The 16,154-nt window shown below is 38.8% G+C and overlaps 1 protein-coding gene across 1 annotated transcript in view; it reads left to right on the forward strand.

Annotated features, from left to right (window-relative positions):
• Positions 1–16,154, forward strand: part of LOC121320214 (anoctamin-2-like) — a 73,917-nt gene that overhangs the window by 38,695 nt on the left and 19,068 nt on the right. The window contains exons 19-22 of the mRNA XM_041258467.1: positions 1,342–1,453; positions 3,865–3,922; positions 4,014–4,114; positions 9,898–10,046. Coding sequence (XP_041114401.1) covers positions 1,342–1,453; positions 3,865–3,922; positions 4,014–4,114; positions 9,898–10,046 — 420 coding nt within the window. The remainder of the gene's footprint in view (positions 1–1,341; positions 1,454–3,864; positions 3,923–4,013; positions 4,115–9,897; positions 10,047–16,154) is intronic.

Genomic DNA, 16,154 nt, shown 5'->3' on the forward strand with positions numbered 1-16,154 from the left:
ATATTTCATATTAACCTCCAAATGTACCTGAGATCACACTAAAGCCCTCAACTAAAGCACATATTTAAACAGTACTGCTCCAGCCTGCAGCCTGCTGAGCACAGAACTTTGAGAAGGGGAGTAACACATGTTTCTTTGTTCTATATCCTAGACTTCCACCACAACCAAGAACTCTTGCACTCTGGTGTTGCAAGTTGATGTTTGACACTACTACTGTTTACTTCAGTACAAAAATAGAGTGCCGATCCTTTTGTTTTAAAATTTTTTTCCAAACGCATTACCTCATATCCTGTGTTTGTTTCTACTGGGGCTCAAGGCAACTTGCCTGCTACCACTTAATCATTCAGTCACTAGTTTAAATTGAACTGATTGTACTGATTCTACAATATGCACACTATATTCTTATATTCGTGCCCTGCCTCCACTTGGGTTACACACACACACACACACACACACACACACACACACACACACACACACACACACACACACACACACACACACAGTGCTCCCTCACTGTAAGGCTCTCAATTATAATGCACCTCGGATATAACGCTACAGCATGTCTCCCAATTCCCTATACTAGTGATTCATATAAACAACTTCTCAGTCTAACTTTCGTTTCTGTCTCTCCCTTTTGATGCAGTATCTGAACTCAAGAAAAGCTGCTCTGGCACTTTATAACACAGACATCTTATTCAGCATTTATTTTATAACTAAATAAATATTAGGCCTATTACGTGGTTGTCTTTCCCAATGTATTGACTTTTTTGCTGCAAGAGGAACTGCAGCTTTCTCTGGGAAATGAGATGCTTCAGCCCCGCTTCAGCCCTGCTCTGCCTGCCGAACCTGGGGCAGGCCCATTCCCTCTTCCCCTCTCCCGACCTGCTCCCTTTCTTGCACTTGGTTTGCTTGTCTGTAGCTTCGAAGTGAACTGCCAACCGTCGGATAGCCAGCCTATTTATAATTTAAAAACTGCAAATTAAAATGATCCATGAGTGGGAATGTCACCTTTTTTTGAATGGTTAATTCACATAAAGTTACATTTTTGCTTCACTGCATGTGCGTTATAGAGAGGGTTATTTTATTTTGTATTTTAGTCAGATGTGTGTTATGTGTCCCACCGAGCCCCCCCACCCCCTTCCTTGTTTTATAATGCTGTTCAATTATAATGCTTATATTGTGTGTGTCCCGAGACCCGTGCTAGCGAGGGAGCACTGTATATAAAATCCTGAAGTCCTTGAAAAATACTTTTAAATAGTTAGTCAAGGCCAATGGTTCCCAGTAATGTGTCGGGTTCCCAGTACATTTACCTCAACAGAACATTCTTTTCTTCCACAGAAATTCCCAAAACAGAGAAGTCCTTCGAGGAGCGGCTGATTGTGAAGTCATTCCTTCTCAAGTTCATGAATGCTTATGCACCGATCTTCTACGTGGCGTTTTTCAAGGGACGGTAGGCCCGTTTTTCACACTCTAATTATTATTATTATTATATTTACAGTAATGACAATTATTGTGAAAGGTGCTGCATTCATGTAGAGCGTGTTATTTTGATATTGTAAGTGTTTGTCCTACAACCGAACACCCCACTTTCAGCCGGAAGTGCGCAATCACTCAACCATGCATGCAATGCAACCAGACAGGCACTCCTATAAGTGGTGTGCTATTCATGAATAAGGCAAATTTACTGGACCAACAAAGTATCCAGACAGAGGTGAGGCAGAGTTCAAATCAAGTACGGGCAATTTGTTTTTTGTTTGTTTATTTTTATTTTTTTCTCCAAGCCAAAGGAGACTGAGCAAGCTGCACGAATGCATTTTGTTAAAAGTAAAATAAAAACAAGCACTACATTAACCAATGCTTTCCTGGACTTTTAAATTTGTATTTTTGCTACAGTTAGTTTCAATGGTAACTTAAATGTTGCCTTTTTCCATTTATAGTACTGTTTTAAAGACTTTAGAACCATAACACTATGTGCATTGCATTACTGTGCTGCATCCTTGTATTTGCCATATGACGGCTGTAGATAGCAGGTGTGCACGTTTATTAAAACCAGTGAAAACTCATTTTCAGAGTTACGGTCATTTCAGACTTAAACAACCTCCATTCCCAAGGGGTTCGTAACTCTGAGGTTCTACTCTAGTTTGTTTCGAAACCCCATTCCAATCACTGTATCCTGATTACATGATTAGGCAAGTCTCACATGATCCTAACAAATGAGCTCCTGTGTTTTAGAAAGAATGTAGAAGTGTTGACATTAGCCTTCAAATCAACTGCCACCAGTTGCTAGGAGTGTTTTCTATTGTATTATCCAATAACAAAATTGGTTTGACTCACTGTGTGGAAACCAGAATAGAAGCATTCTGTTCTTTCTGTTTTAAGGCAGGATGTCATGGGTAACATTTTTGACAATTTTATTAAAGAAAGGAATTATGTAAAAACTGGAACAATATATTTTTGAGGGAATGTCTGACAAGCTGTTGACAAAGGCAAAGGTTTCTTTAAAATAAAGGACAATGCAAGCTATTCAAAATGATCTTGTTTTTTTTTTTAGCTTTGAATCGTCGATCCAGAGACAAAAGTTACCCAAATGTCATGTCTGAAAAGAATGCAAAAGCCTTTTCATGTGTCATTTTTAACATCCTCTAATGCAAGGTTTTATTCCAGTGGGGCACTTGTCACTGTTGTGCCTATTTATGTTTTTTGGAAGTGCTTTAGGCCATTTTGCAGTTATTTGATTGCCAACTTTGTATGTTGTGAGCCATGTGAGAATTAACTTCATAGCCGTAAACTAAGACCTACTGTTTTCAAAATACCTTTTTTTTTCTTTGTACTATTGTGTATTGTGTCCTGCTGAAAGGGTTTCAGGGAATCCGGTCAAAGATAAGTGATGCAACCATGGTTGGGGTCAATTCCTGTCTCTCAATTCGGATTCCTTTTTAAAATCAATTCCAATTCCAGTCCCTTTTAATCAATTCCAACACATCATTGGTCAATTGCAATTGGCAATTACAATTAGCAGTATTGGAATTGGGAATTTATTTTAAAAAGAATTGGAATTAAAAAACATTAATTGACCCCAACCCTGGATATAACCTAAGCACAGCAGCCCTCAGAATTGTGTGGTTATTACTGAACGCCAACGCACTCTGTTCAAAACAAAGGAGCATGCCGCTATGCAAACCTCAACCACAAAGACATTTTCCAAAAGCTTCTGACTACATACCATGTGATTTGCAACACCAAAAAGCAAGCCTATTGTTATCTAATTCATTAAACATACATATGTTGTGATCAGTGTTTGCCACGATTTGGGGAGTATATGGAGTATATCTGTCTGTCTTCCCCACCAATCTGTCTGTCACATTTACAGTTTATTCACTGGAATTGTATTTATTTTAATCTAAGAAATTTTGTTTGGAATTCTTTAGGGGAAGTAATTGAGCGTTTAAAGGGCGTTTATGGCGGCATATGTGTGTCTGTGTTTCAAAATTACAATTTGCACCTGCGTGTATTGGATCTTCTTACTTGTGTTACTGATGACGGCTTTAATATTGTATCTGCAACCGTGGAGAGATACGAATGTCACTGAAGCGCTTGTTCAAATTGTACAAAATGGCATCATTGCAAAAAACAAACCTTAAAACGAAATAGTGCAGTGTGTTTGTGTCAGACCACACAGAATATCTTGGCCGAGGTTTGTTGTATTAACAAACATTAATCAGTAACAGACTGTCCTCTTTTTTTTTTTTGAGGCCCGCGCTTTTGTAAACAAACAGTGCACGCAGAGTATTAAGATAACTGACATGAACCAACTGAACTGAGAAGGACTCCATTTGTAACTCCATGTGGCTTTCTTTGCAGATTCATGGGTCGGCCTGGGGACTATGTTTACGTTTTTGACAACTACAGGATGGAGGAGGTAAGCACAGAGTGTAGCGAAGCCGCCCTGTTTTGCTGTCTCTGTTGAAGCGCCTGCCGGTAGTGATTTGCTTTTTTGTTTGCGTCGGCAGTGCGCACCCGGAGGCTGTCTGATGGAGCTCTGCATACAGCTGAGCATCATTATGCTGGGGAAGCAGCTCATTCAAAACAACCTCTTTGAAATAGGCATCCCGTAAGTACTGGGTTCACAGATTTCCAATAGCGGTGTTCCAACTCACATGGGCCACATTCTGGGGGAGGCATTTCTTCCATTTGTGACTGACAAAGAAGTCAAACCACATGTGAATGAAGAAATGGCACCATGGTAGGTAGGTGTGTGTGTGTGTGTGCGCGTGTGTGCACGTATAAGGTGTGTCATCGTCGCCCCCCCCCCCCCCAAACATAGAGAGAAGGTGTTTGCAGGTGGTACAAATGCACATTTAGATATATTTTTTGCCCCCATGTGGGGCTTTAAAGCCATTTTTAAGGGAATTCCAACAAAAAACAAAGCCCATTTTGATTAATCAAATCAAGTTTACAGCTTTACATTTTCACAATGTTTTTAGAGAGGGCTTATTGGTTCATTCTCATTTTCAAAGAACATTTGAACTCCAAATACCGTGTCTAAATTACGCTGAAGAGCAGTTAGCAGCTGGAGTTCTCATGAACACCATAATAAAGCATGTCTTTGATTGTGTACATTTGGATTGACTACAATAGCAAACATGTCTTTGGAAATTGTTTCTTGGCATCGCTCCAGCAGCACAGGGGATTAAACCTAAACCACTGTCTTGGGGGCACAGGCCCAATGTTTCCAAATGAAATAAGTCTTTGGCTTTTTGCGTGTCCGCACAAACACATATAATTTTAGGCTTAGGCTGGTAGGATAAGCTCGTGGCTTGTAAGAGTTGGTGCAAAAATAACATTAACAAAATATTAGGGTCCCCCAAGTGGCCCACCTGATAGACGCGCAGCAGTGTGGTGTGCAGGGAGAGTCATACAGCGCAGGTTCACGACTTGGCTGTGCAAAATAGGCCGGTCTTCACCGGGGATTCAGAAGGGAGTGGCTCTCATGCTGGGTGAGGGAGGCAAAACCAGCTGGGACTGCTTCTCCTGTCTGGCTCAAACCCTGTGCCCAGTAAGCTACAGCAGTCCATGAATGTTTATGGAGTGGTCCGTTTATATAGCAAGTACAGTACAATCTCGGAGTTACGAACACCAAACTTACAAACTGACTGGTCTGCTGAACACTCCACTTTTAGCTGGTAGTATGCATTCACTCAACCATGCTTGCAATGGAACCACGTGCCAGTCATGAAGACAAAATTACTGGACCAACAAATGTATCCAGACAGAGATGCGGCAGATTTTAAAGCAAGTACGCGCAATTTTACTAGGAGCATTTAGTTTTAAACAAAGCACAGATCTTTTTTTTCCCAAGCCAAAGGAGGCTGAATGACTGAGCAAGCTGCACAAATACATTTTGTTTAAAATAAAAACAAGCACTATGTTAACATATGTTTTCCTGGAAGTTTTAAAGCTGTGTTGTTGCTACAGTGACAGTTTCAATGGTGACTTAAATGTAGCTTTTTTTCCATTTATAGTACCCTTTTAAAGCCTTTCAACCAATAACACTATGAGTGTTGCATCACTGTGCTGTATCTTTGTATCATTCACCAGGTTGAGGTTGTAGATAGCAGGTGTGCACATTTATCAAAAGCATTGAAACTCATTTTCAGAGTTACAAACAATCTCCATTCCCAAGGTGTGCTCTGAGGTTCTGTTCTGTCCATTGTTTGGGGAGGAAAATAAAATTTATATTTAAACCTATATTTAGCAGCTGATATTAGGAAATTGCTTTAATTAGATCAAGCACTGCACCTGCTTGGCATTGAATTTGCCATTGGATTTGAATACAAGCAAGATTCCACAATGAGACACATGACCATGTACATCTGTTTTGGTCCTATTTCAAAAAATACAAAGCATTGTATTAACATGAATAGAGAATTCCACTTAAAAAACGAACAAAAACAAACAAAGAACTCATTAAATAACCATGTAGCGGGAAAATGGCTTTAACTTAACTCATAACTAATGCATGGTGCTGTGAAGTGAACAAACGCAGTCCTTTGAACATGCAATGCCGGTAATGGTTTTCTACAAGCTCCGCAGTGTTCCCAGTTTGTTAAATTATTACAACGGTAAAGCTGTAGGCAATTAAAGGCTAGATTATCAAACCTATTTACTTCAAATCATTGTTTGCAATCAAACCAGAAATTAACAACGCCTGGGTTGGCATCTGTTCCTGTGTTGCGATTCCTAAAAGCATTTTGTATGTGGCTCCTATCCTGACTGACGTTACCAGGGATCAGTTCTTTTTCCATTTAGAATGGATCACTGTATAGGGTGGGAAGATGGCAATAAGACTACTATTGCATAGCATTTTGATCCAATCTTGGTTTTAATTTTAATAGTTTCTAATCTGGCTTTTTGTACATTAATATGTTTTGATTAGATGAAACCTTACACACTCATGCACCTGATGTTTCTTTGTGTTATTATATACAGTTATTTTAACGGCTTCACTCTGGAAATCTGGTAACCTGAAGGCAGCTAAAACAAACCTAAGGGAATCACTCGTAACTTAGAAACACTAAATCATAAACGCAGAGGTAAAACTGTGAGCTGCTCTAGCCTGGGGACAATGTAACAAGACTCCCACATTTAAAAGCACCTGGTACGCAGAGCTGCTAGAAAATAGGCATTTTTCTAAATTATTCTGCATCAGACGAGTTCCAAAAATCCCTTTTGAACACAACTATAAATCCCATTAATCACGTTCCTAAATGAAGTACATTTTGGTCCTGTATCAACAATACAAACGATGCACACGTTTATTAATGCTTCAAAAGGGCCTGAACAAAACTGGTGGAAATAAGTGGGGCTGATTTAATCAGGAGTTCACCAATAACCAGGCACAATAAGCATTAAAAACAAGAACTGATCCAACAACACAGAAGTAATAATAGTCAGCATTCCTGTTTTCCAGTGGAACTCAAGATACAAACTGTTGAATATACAGCCTGTTTCATTTTGCAGTAGTTAAAGCCATATAAGCTGTAAACACATGGCATCCTTCTCTATGCTGTATTGTACTGCTGTATTAATATTTGGAACATGTCAGTGCTGTACAGCAATTTAGTGATGTGCAAACCAGATAATCTTTGGCTTCTTGTTTCACAAAGTGATATTGGGTGGGGCAGAAATAAATGTATGAGTGTAAGGTTTCAAAAATAAGGTAAACATGGAAATTAACTACTTTATTATGCTATAAGGATGAGACCAGGCCATGTTTCAAATTAACGATGTTTACCATTTATTAGTTCCAAATAACCATATTGCATTCTACGTTGAATGCTACTGATTAGATACAATACATGCCACTAGTATTAACAGAGATAGGTTATTGATCAGATTACCTGAACCCCTGGGGCTAGTTTTTCAAAACTTTGGTAGCGGTAATTGGATTTCCGTATTTGATCTGGATTATATTGTGCAGTTGGGTTTTTCAAAACATCAAAATGCGATCAGGATTACTGTAGTCCAGATTTTGTTTTGGTAATCCCATTGCACTTTCAATCACGATTTAATGTTGCAATTGGGTTTTTCAGAATTTAAAGCAGAGATCAGGGTAATACCAAAATAATTGTGATCCTACTGCAGAGATGGATTTAGCTTTTAAATGATCATAGAACATTGATATTTAGTTTGAATTGTCATAGCAAACACACTATATATGTGAAAATATAGTGTTATAATATCAGATTTATATATTTATTTAAGTTTTGTATACATGCAAGCAGTGTTCATGACTCCACCATGAGAAAGACACTGGGCAAAAATGGGATTCATGGCAGAGTAGCAAGGCGGAAACCACTTCTCACAAAGAAAAACATGAAACTCGTCTCAAGTTTGCCAAAAAGCACATAGATGATCCTCAAGAGTTCTGGAACAATGTTCTGTGGACAGATGAGTCAAAATGGAACTTTTTGACCAACATGGGCCCTGTTTTGTCTGGCGAAAACCAAATACTGTATTCCACAGTAAGAACCTCATTCTGTACAGGAGGATAGCCGGCCATCCGTCTGTGAGCTGAAGCTGAAGCTGAAGCTGAAGCACAGCTGGGTCATGCAGCAAGACAATGATCCAAAACACACAAGCAAAGACATTTCAAGTTTTCGAATGGTTTAGTCAAAGTCCAGACCTAAACCCCATTGAGATGTTGTGGCAAGACCTGAAACAAAGAGTTTATGCTCAAAAATCCACCAAGCTGAAGAAGTTCTGCATGAAGGAGTGGGCCAAAATTACTCCATGTGCTGTGAGAGACTGATCAATAACTACAGGAAGCGCTTGGTTGCAGTTACTGCTGCTAAAGGTGGCGTAACCAGTTATTGAGTCTAAAGGGGCGATTACTTTTTCACACGGGGGCATTGGGTGTTGCATAACTTCCTTTAATAAATAAATGAAATAAGTATTAATTTTATTTGTTCACTCAGGGTCCCTTTTATCTAATATTAGGGTTTGGTTGAAGATCTGATAACATTCAGTGTCGGAAATATGCAAAAGTCCAGAAAATCAGACGGGGTGCAAATACTTTTTCACAGCACTGTATGAAAATGGAATTTTTGGGGGGATGTACACAGAAGATTAGTGATTAAATATGTTTTCATTTCAGGATGTTTCAGATAAAAGTCCTTCGGCTGTGTAGTAAGTGAATGTGTGTATCTTTGCAATCTCTTGGAATGAACACTCTATTCTGACAATGGTGACATCATCCACAGAATTCTTGAGAAATATAAAGTTCACTGCACTTTTCATTCTACGCAGCTGAAGAAGCGCTTTTGTCAAAAATGTTCTGAAATAAAGTATCTTTTAATCACTTTAACCCTTATGTACTTTTTCCTCCCCCCACCATAGAAACATTATTGCATGTTACCATCACTTGACAGCCATTAACTGTTTTGCATTGACTTTAGAGTGGTGTCATTTCAGTTCATATTTTCAATACAGGATCAATAATGAATAATATCTAATTATCCCTTCAATATTTGGAGCAATATATACATTGTGTGTACCAAGCTGATTTTAAAGTTTCCATTTGTTAATGGCTAGAATGTTTGCTTTTAAGAAATCAAGGCCAGTATTTTTAGGAAGAAAAAAGATACGCCAGCAATGTGAAAGTATCCAGGGAAGAATAACGGCTTTTAAATGGTACAGGCAAGCACACAAATCATCATGTTAGGCCACTCATTGGTTTTCAGGACTGGGGGTTGAGTATTCGTGAAAAAGTAAGTAAAGAAATAAGTAACAGAGGTTCTGCACGACCCTTTCTGTGTTGAATACAAAAACAACACTACAGTTCCACTCATACCCTATACATTACATCCCTAAATATCGAACAGGCATTCCCAGGTGTGTGTGCGTACCAGCCTCAGAGTTTATATAAATTAAGAGGAGAGAGAGAGATGGAGGGACTCTATATTAATGGAACACTGAATTCTGCTGATTCAGATCAGTGTTAAAGTGTTCTAGCTGAGCAGCAAAGCTCTTTACTACCATCCCAGGTCCCTCAATTCATTTTGATCACTCACACTTAAGACGCTTCCATTAAACCGGGAAAGCCATCCAATGAAATACAGTGACCACTTCAATTGTAGGTCAAAACTGACTGTTAAAAATAAATAAACTAACTGATATGAATAAATATATGAATATAAATAAAATATAAAAAATGAAAAATCCAGTACAAATAAATAAACACATTTTAACACTGGACTATCAATTCTAGATTTACTTACTTTATTTCTTGTTTTGAATGTTTTCAGTTTTTTTTTTTTTTTTTTTAAATTGACACTTCAAACTGTATTCAGGTCTGACAGTGCATTGACTTTTTTCTTCCCCTGTGCTGTCTAGGAAGCTAAAGAAACTACACAGAAAACTGAAGGACAAAGGGACCAAACCTGAAGAAAGCAACACTAACCAGACCCGACCACCCCAGCAATGGCACCTGGACTATAACCTGGAACAGTTTACTGGCCTGACCCCAGAGTACATGGAAATGAGTAGGCATATGTCTAATGTTTTGTTTGGGTTCTATATTGCGATTTTAAAGGGCTGGATTTATTAAGAGAATCAGGGATACCACTTGCCTGTTGCCCCCTGTCGCACACTTGCCCTTAAATAGAGACTGACCGTTGTGGGTTTGTTTTAGGATGCTTGTGTGTCCACAGGGGCTAGATTGAAATGACCAAACTCCTTTCACTTGTAACCTGAACTGGATTCGAGCCCAGGCACTCGGACTACTGAACATATTGCTACATTTAAAAATACGAGATTAACAGCTTAACGTCAGTGTCCTACACACACACACACACGGACACACGGACACACGGACACACACACACACACGGACACACACACACACACACACACACACACACACACACACGGTGTATTTTACCACATTCTTCCGCGAACTTGCATAAGCATATTGATAACATCAGAGATTGAAGAACACTTTCATTGTAAATAAACACAAAAATAAAAGGGCACAAGGGCCAAAACAAAGGGATTTAAACACAAAAAGATAGACAAAAAGCAAAACTTACAAAATTAAGGTTTCCAGGCTGGGCAATGCCTTCATTGGATTAAAAAAAAAAAATCACAAACTAAAAAACCACCAACCTGCTTCCTCAGCTCCCTCCTCCCAATGGGAAGCAGAGGCCAGATTACAAGAGCTGCAGGCAGTTCTCGTCTCTATTTTTAAGGAACGTCTTTTGAATAAAAAATACAAATGTAGGTATTGGTGAAACCGAATGCGGAGACACTGAGGGAAACTGTTTGAGTAAAAACTGATGGTTCTAACCTTTTGATAACCTCTTTTGGTTATAAAACAGATGTTTTTGTCTGGGTAATACAGGAGGTGATGTAACAGGACCTTTCTAATTGAGCAAGGATGGATGAATTACTCGGTTCAATTACATGGTTCTGTTGCGTCAGACAAGCCCAAATAAATTAAACATCTTTACTTGGGTCAGATGTCATGGGGGTGCAGATTGACGACACAAACCAAGCTGCTGTTTGTGCAATTTACAAGGCTTATTAATCAAATCGGTGTGTCATTCACAAGGGGAATTAGGTAACCACGACATTAGTTAGTCAACTGCATTTACCCATTACTGCACAGACATTCGAGCTGCTACACCAAATGCAGAATCTGAAGAAGTGCAGTCCTTATGCTTGAATTTATCAGTCGCTGCACAGTTTAAAAGATCTTCCTGAACATTGTCAATTGGATTGAGATCTGCAGACTTTGCGGTGGCCATGGAAGATGCCTGAAATCTCTGCCACGCTCTTATTATCCATGCACAGCTCTGGCACAGTGGATGGGTGCATTGCCGTCTTGGAAGTAGTCAGATGCGGCTTTGAGATCAGGGTGAAAGCACCATTGTTGTCCCCATCTTAGATAGGCTTGAGGACCACTAATCAGACATCCTGTCTTGACAGTGGAAATCCTTCATAGAGACAAGTGTCTCTATGACCCATTGGTAGCCGTGGTTGTAGTCATGTTGCTTGTCCTTGGTGGCAATAATACTTTTAATGAAGACTGTTCTCACATAATAGTACAATTGTAAAGGCAGTTGTAAATGTTTCAAACTTGGTTACAGGGAGAAGATGTTTCTTGACAGTGTACCATTATCAGGGATGGAAATAAGACTCACACTGCATAGCAGTTTTACTATGAGTTTAATGAGACACCTGAGCTTATTACCTATACACACTCTGGCTAATTAAGCTCGTAGTAAAACCTGGTTTGGACCTCACCAATTTTAGAAAGCACTTATTTCTGACAGATAAAGACTCCGGATTGTATTAATAACTGCAAAGAGAGACGTTGCTTCCAACGTTAGCAATGATCGACGATATATATATCTATATATATATATATATATATATTAGATATATATATATATATATATCCCCTTATATAATGTATATTTTATAACAATCTTACATATAATCTGTTGTATTTTATTGGAAGTGGTCATATAGTATAGAGTGTGGGGTCTTTGCCGTTTAGTGGTGTCTCACTCAAAGGGATCACACGGCCAACGAGAAGACAAAGTGGCCTCTGCTTCCCATTAACGTTCAATAACGTCACTTTCTCACTTTAAAAGGTCACATACAGCACTGACACAGAAATAAAACTGTAGATATTGACAGATTTAGAGTCACAGCTGAAATTTATAAGAGCATAAGAAGGTTTACAAACGAAAGGAGGCCATTCAGCCCATCTTGCTTGTTTGGTTGTTAGTAGCTTATTGATCCCAGAATCTCATCAAGCAGCTTCTTGAAGGATCCCAGGGTATGAACTTCAACTTCAAATTACTGGGAAGTTATGAGAATCCATGGCCCCACGTTTTTCCATTTGAAAGTGTTCAGTCCTGGAACACTAACAAAGTAATTGTCAGTTACTATCTAGAGCTATTTCCTCCACTCAGTCTACACTGGAGGGGAAGAGAATTTTATCAGTGTAAATAAATTAGTGTTGTATCAAACAGTAATTGATGGGTGACTTTGACTTCCCCGTTTGCATTTCCCCTGTCTATTTTTTATTTAGTGTCATCCGATCACTCTGGAATGTGACAACTTTTTGCTTTGCTTGTTAATTTGTAAAAGAACAGATTATGTAACTGAGCGAAGTACAATAGAACCTCAAAGTTCCGAACAGCCGGAAGTGATCGGTCAACCGAACACACCACTTAACTGGGAACCGGGCTCCTGGCTGCTGGAAAGGATATGAAGAGCGGCAATGGGAGCTTTTCCAATTAAACACAGCTTTTCTGACTAATTGTTGTTCCTCATGTTAAAGATGTATGGTTTCATTTGACCCCTCAGTGCTAATCTAGGTCTGTGAAACCAGCCAGTAAACATTTTATGAATACCATACACATGGATTAAATTGCTGACAATAATACAGGTGCAATCAGAGTTACAGACATTTTAGATTTATGACATTGCAAACTCCATTCCTGATGTGTTCGTTACACCAGAAATTGAGGTGGCTTAAAGCTGCTTCACAGATGTGATGTGACAAGCTGTATTCCATTTAGCTGCATCATTTTATGGGTTGTTTTCATTGCACCCTTACAAATGTATACAATTCAAAAGGCAGGTTTAATGTCTTGTGATTAAATTGCTCTTTTTAGATTATCTTATTTCCTGGTAGAACATGTGGTTTGATTGTTAGCTCTGATGGCTCAGTCCTTCATTGGAGATTATGGGATTTTACTATGATGGACTAATTGACACGCCCTGATAATTTCGTAGTATTAGGGGATGGTGTAGCCCAGCGAAATTGCTATTGATCTTTGCTGGTTTTGCCAGAAATGTCATTGGCACTCATCTGTTACAATGGATAAGTTTAATAGGGTAAGAAAATCTGTGGAAAAGCTGCAAGTCCAAATTTTTTATCATCCATCCACTTATTCACTAAAGATTAATTATTTTGCTCTTTCCTCTCATGCTCTTTTGACATGCACTGAGGCTTTAAGTACGTTTAATTTGGGATTACAGGGATTTAACAGTGATGCCTCTGCATCCGAAATCTGATTGAACAGAGAGTCATTAACAAAACTGTCAACCCTTCTTTGCCTCACTGCTGAATTTACAGTGGCAACAAACTACTTTTTATTTAGACAATAATCCTAAAAATTTAATATCCATAGCTGTACAAAGCTTTAATTTCTAAAAGTAAACTGACAAACATGGGAGACAATAAATAAAATAATTGTGTAACTAAAAGTGTCACAGGTAGCTTCCAGGTGGCATTTGCAATGAGAAGTCAAGGGAATTATAAAAACTTAGATCGTTGTGTACAAGCCAGGGTTCAAGTACGTTCTTGACTTGACAAAACATGTTTTCCCCCACAACTCAACAAAGCACCAGATTTACACTGAACAAAAACAAGTGGACAGGTTTGTTTTAGAGAACCTGACACTTCTTCCAGGACAAACCGAAAAAGGCCCCAAACCAAATGAAACTATGCAAAGTATGTCAAGGGTGGGGGGGAGAGAGAGAGCGAGAGAGAGGAGAGGAGGGGATAAAACAGGTTCCGTAAAGCAAATTGCTGAGGAATAAACAATAAAATAGAAGGCCCTAAAGACCTTAGAAGGGTAAGCCCTTTTAAAATTTGTTTTGTAAAATGTTTAGGTGGAAATTCTCAGAGAAGCTTTGTGCTAGTCTGAGCTTTGCCTGTACCCAGGTACTTGAAATAAAAGCGTTTTACCAACAAAATTAAAAAAAGCAGGAAGGCTGGGCTTGTATTATCTGAACAATACCTTAATAAATGTGTGCCTGTGTGTGTGTGCATGCCTGTTCGTGCCTGTGTGTTTGTATCTGCCACTTGCCTCAGTATTTTAGTGCTCAGAATTTACCAGATTCTGAGAATTAACAGTACAACAGTAACCACACACACACACACGTGCCTTCTCCTACACAGTTTCAACAGAACTGTCTGTTACTGAACAGGGTAATTAGAAAGTGTTGTACAAAGAAAAAAACATATAATAGTAAATGCAGGGAAAGGAAAACAGCAGACAATACCACATCCAGTTTGGGTCACCCGTCATTGCACTTGAGAAGGTTCAGAGAAGGGCAGCTACACTGATCCCTGTGCTCAATGGCATGAGCTAAAGTATGAGGACATGTTCAAAGAATCAGCCTCGAGAGGGGATTTCATTAAAGTGTCATACATGGTACAGCTAACTCATGTCATTAATGCATGAATGGAGGCTGTTTAGTCCTGTAGTTAAAGAAACAGGCTTCTAACCAGGAGGTCCCCAGTTCAAATCCCTGCTCAGCCATTGACTCATTGTGTGACCCCAAGCAAGTCACTTAACCTCCTTGTGCTCCATCTTTTTTGGGTGAGACGTTCTTGTAAGTGACTGCAGCTGATGCGTAGTTCACCCATCCTAGTCTCGTATCTTGTAAAGCGATTTGTGATGGTGGTCCACTATAAAAGGCCCTATATAAAAATATAGATTATTATTATTATTATTATTATTATTATTATTATTATTATTATTATTAATAAAGTATTTAATAGAAGATTTATTTACACAATTACAAACACATGCAATGGCCTACAAAGTGAAGCTGTACCATTTGAAACTCTAGGAACGTTAATTTTCACTAGTTAACAATAGTGCCTTTCATGCCAATGTTTCATAGATGACAAAAATATGTTTAATTTTTTTCGAATAAGAACCTCAAAACTTAAATCATAATTATATATAATCTACAAATGCATCACATAGATTTTATACTAGAAGCCAGGTTTGCTAAATCTATTTGTAAGGAATTTGCAAGCACAAGTTGTTGCTGAGAACCTAACAGCAAAACTTCTGTCTTATCTGAGTCCAATTGCAAGAAATTATGAGACATCCAATGGTATGGTAAGAAGAGAGTGCGGCATTTCCAAACTTACGTTCTCACACAGATAAAAAAAAAAGCTTCAATATCCTCCATCCATGAAGCAGTGGTAAACAAAGGAAGTGTCTTTGGTTTTCAAGGTCAGGTTAGGATACGCACCACCATCTGTGGCAGGTTTACTTGTGCTATCAGCACACTGCTGCTTACAGATTATCAGAGTTTAATTCGCAGATACTTGCATTTCAGACCCTTCTGGCCCTTCTTGCAGCAGCACAGAAGCCCTGGTTTGGTAACATGCTTGTACAGCCTTAACCAGCTTCTGGCTCTTCCTGAATGACGACAATAATCACTGCACAGTGCGGTCCAGTCTTGAAATTCCTTACACTTCGTTTTTTGGTTGATTGCAAGCAGTGGTTTATGGTTTTGGGCACCTTTTTTTATATCCGTAAATGCCGACTAGTTGACTATACTGAACATACTACCAGGTAGTAATTGAGTGTAATTTTTGGAACAAGGGTACTTAACTGCTGCTAATAAATGATTCCCTACTTATTAGTATGACAGGTACAGCAGTAAAATACCACCAATTCATAGCTTTTTGCAAAAAAACTGCAGTTCCAACCCTTCCCTCATAGCCTATGACAGATTTGCCATTTCTCATGGCAGCAATATTATTTTGATGATGGCAATCGTAGCATGACAGACTCCAGGGGCACATAAAACAAATCCTTGTGCAG

Source organism: Polyodon spathula, chromosome 8 (genome assembly GCF_017654505.1).
Source record: "Polyodon spathula isolate WHYD16114869_AA chromosome 8, ASM1765450v1, whole genome shotgun sequence".
Lineage (NCBI taxonomy): Eukaryota > Metazoa > Chordata > Actinopteri > Acipenseriformes > Polyodontidae > Polyodon > Polyodon spathula.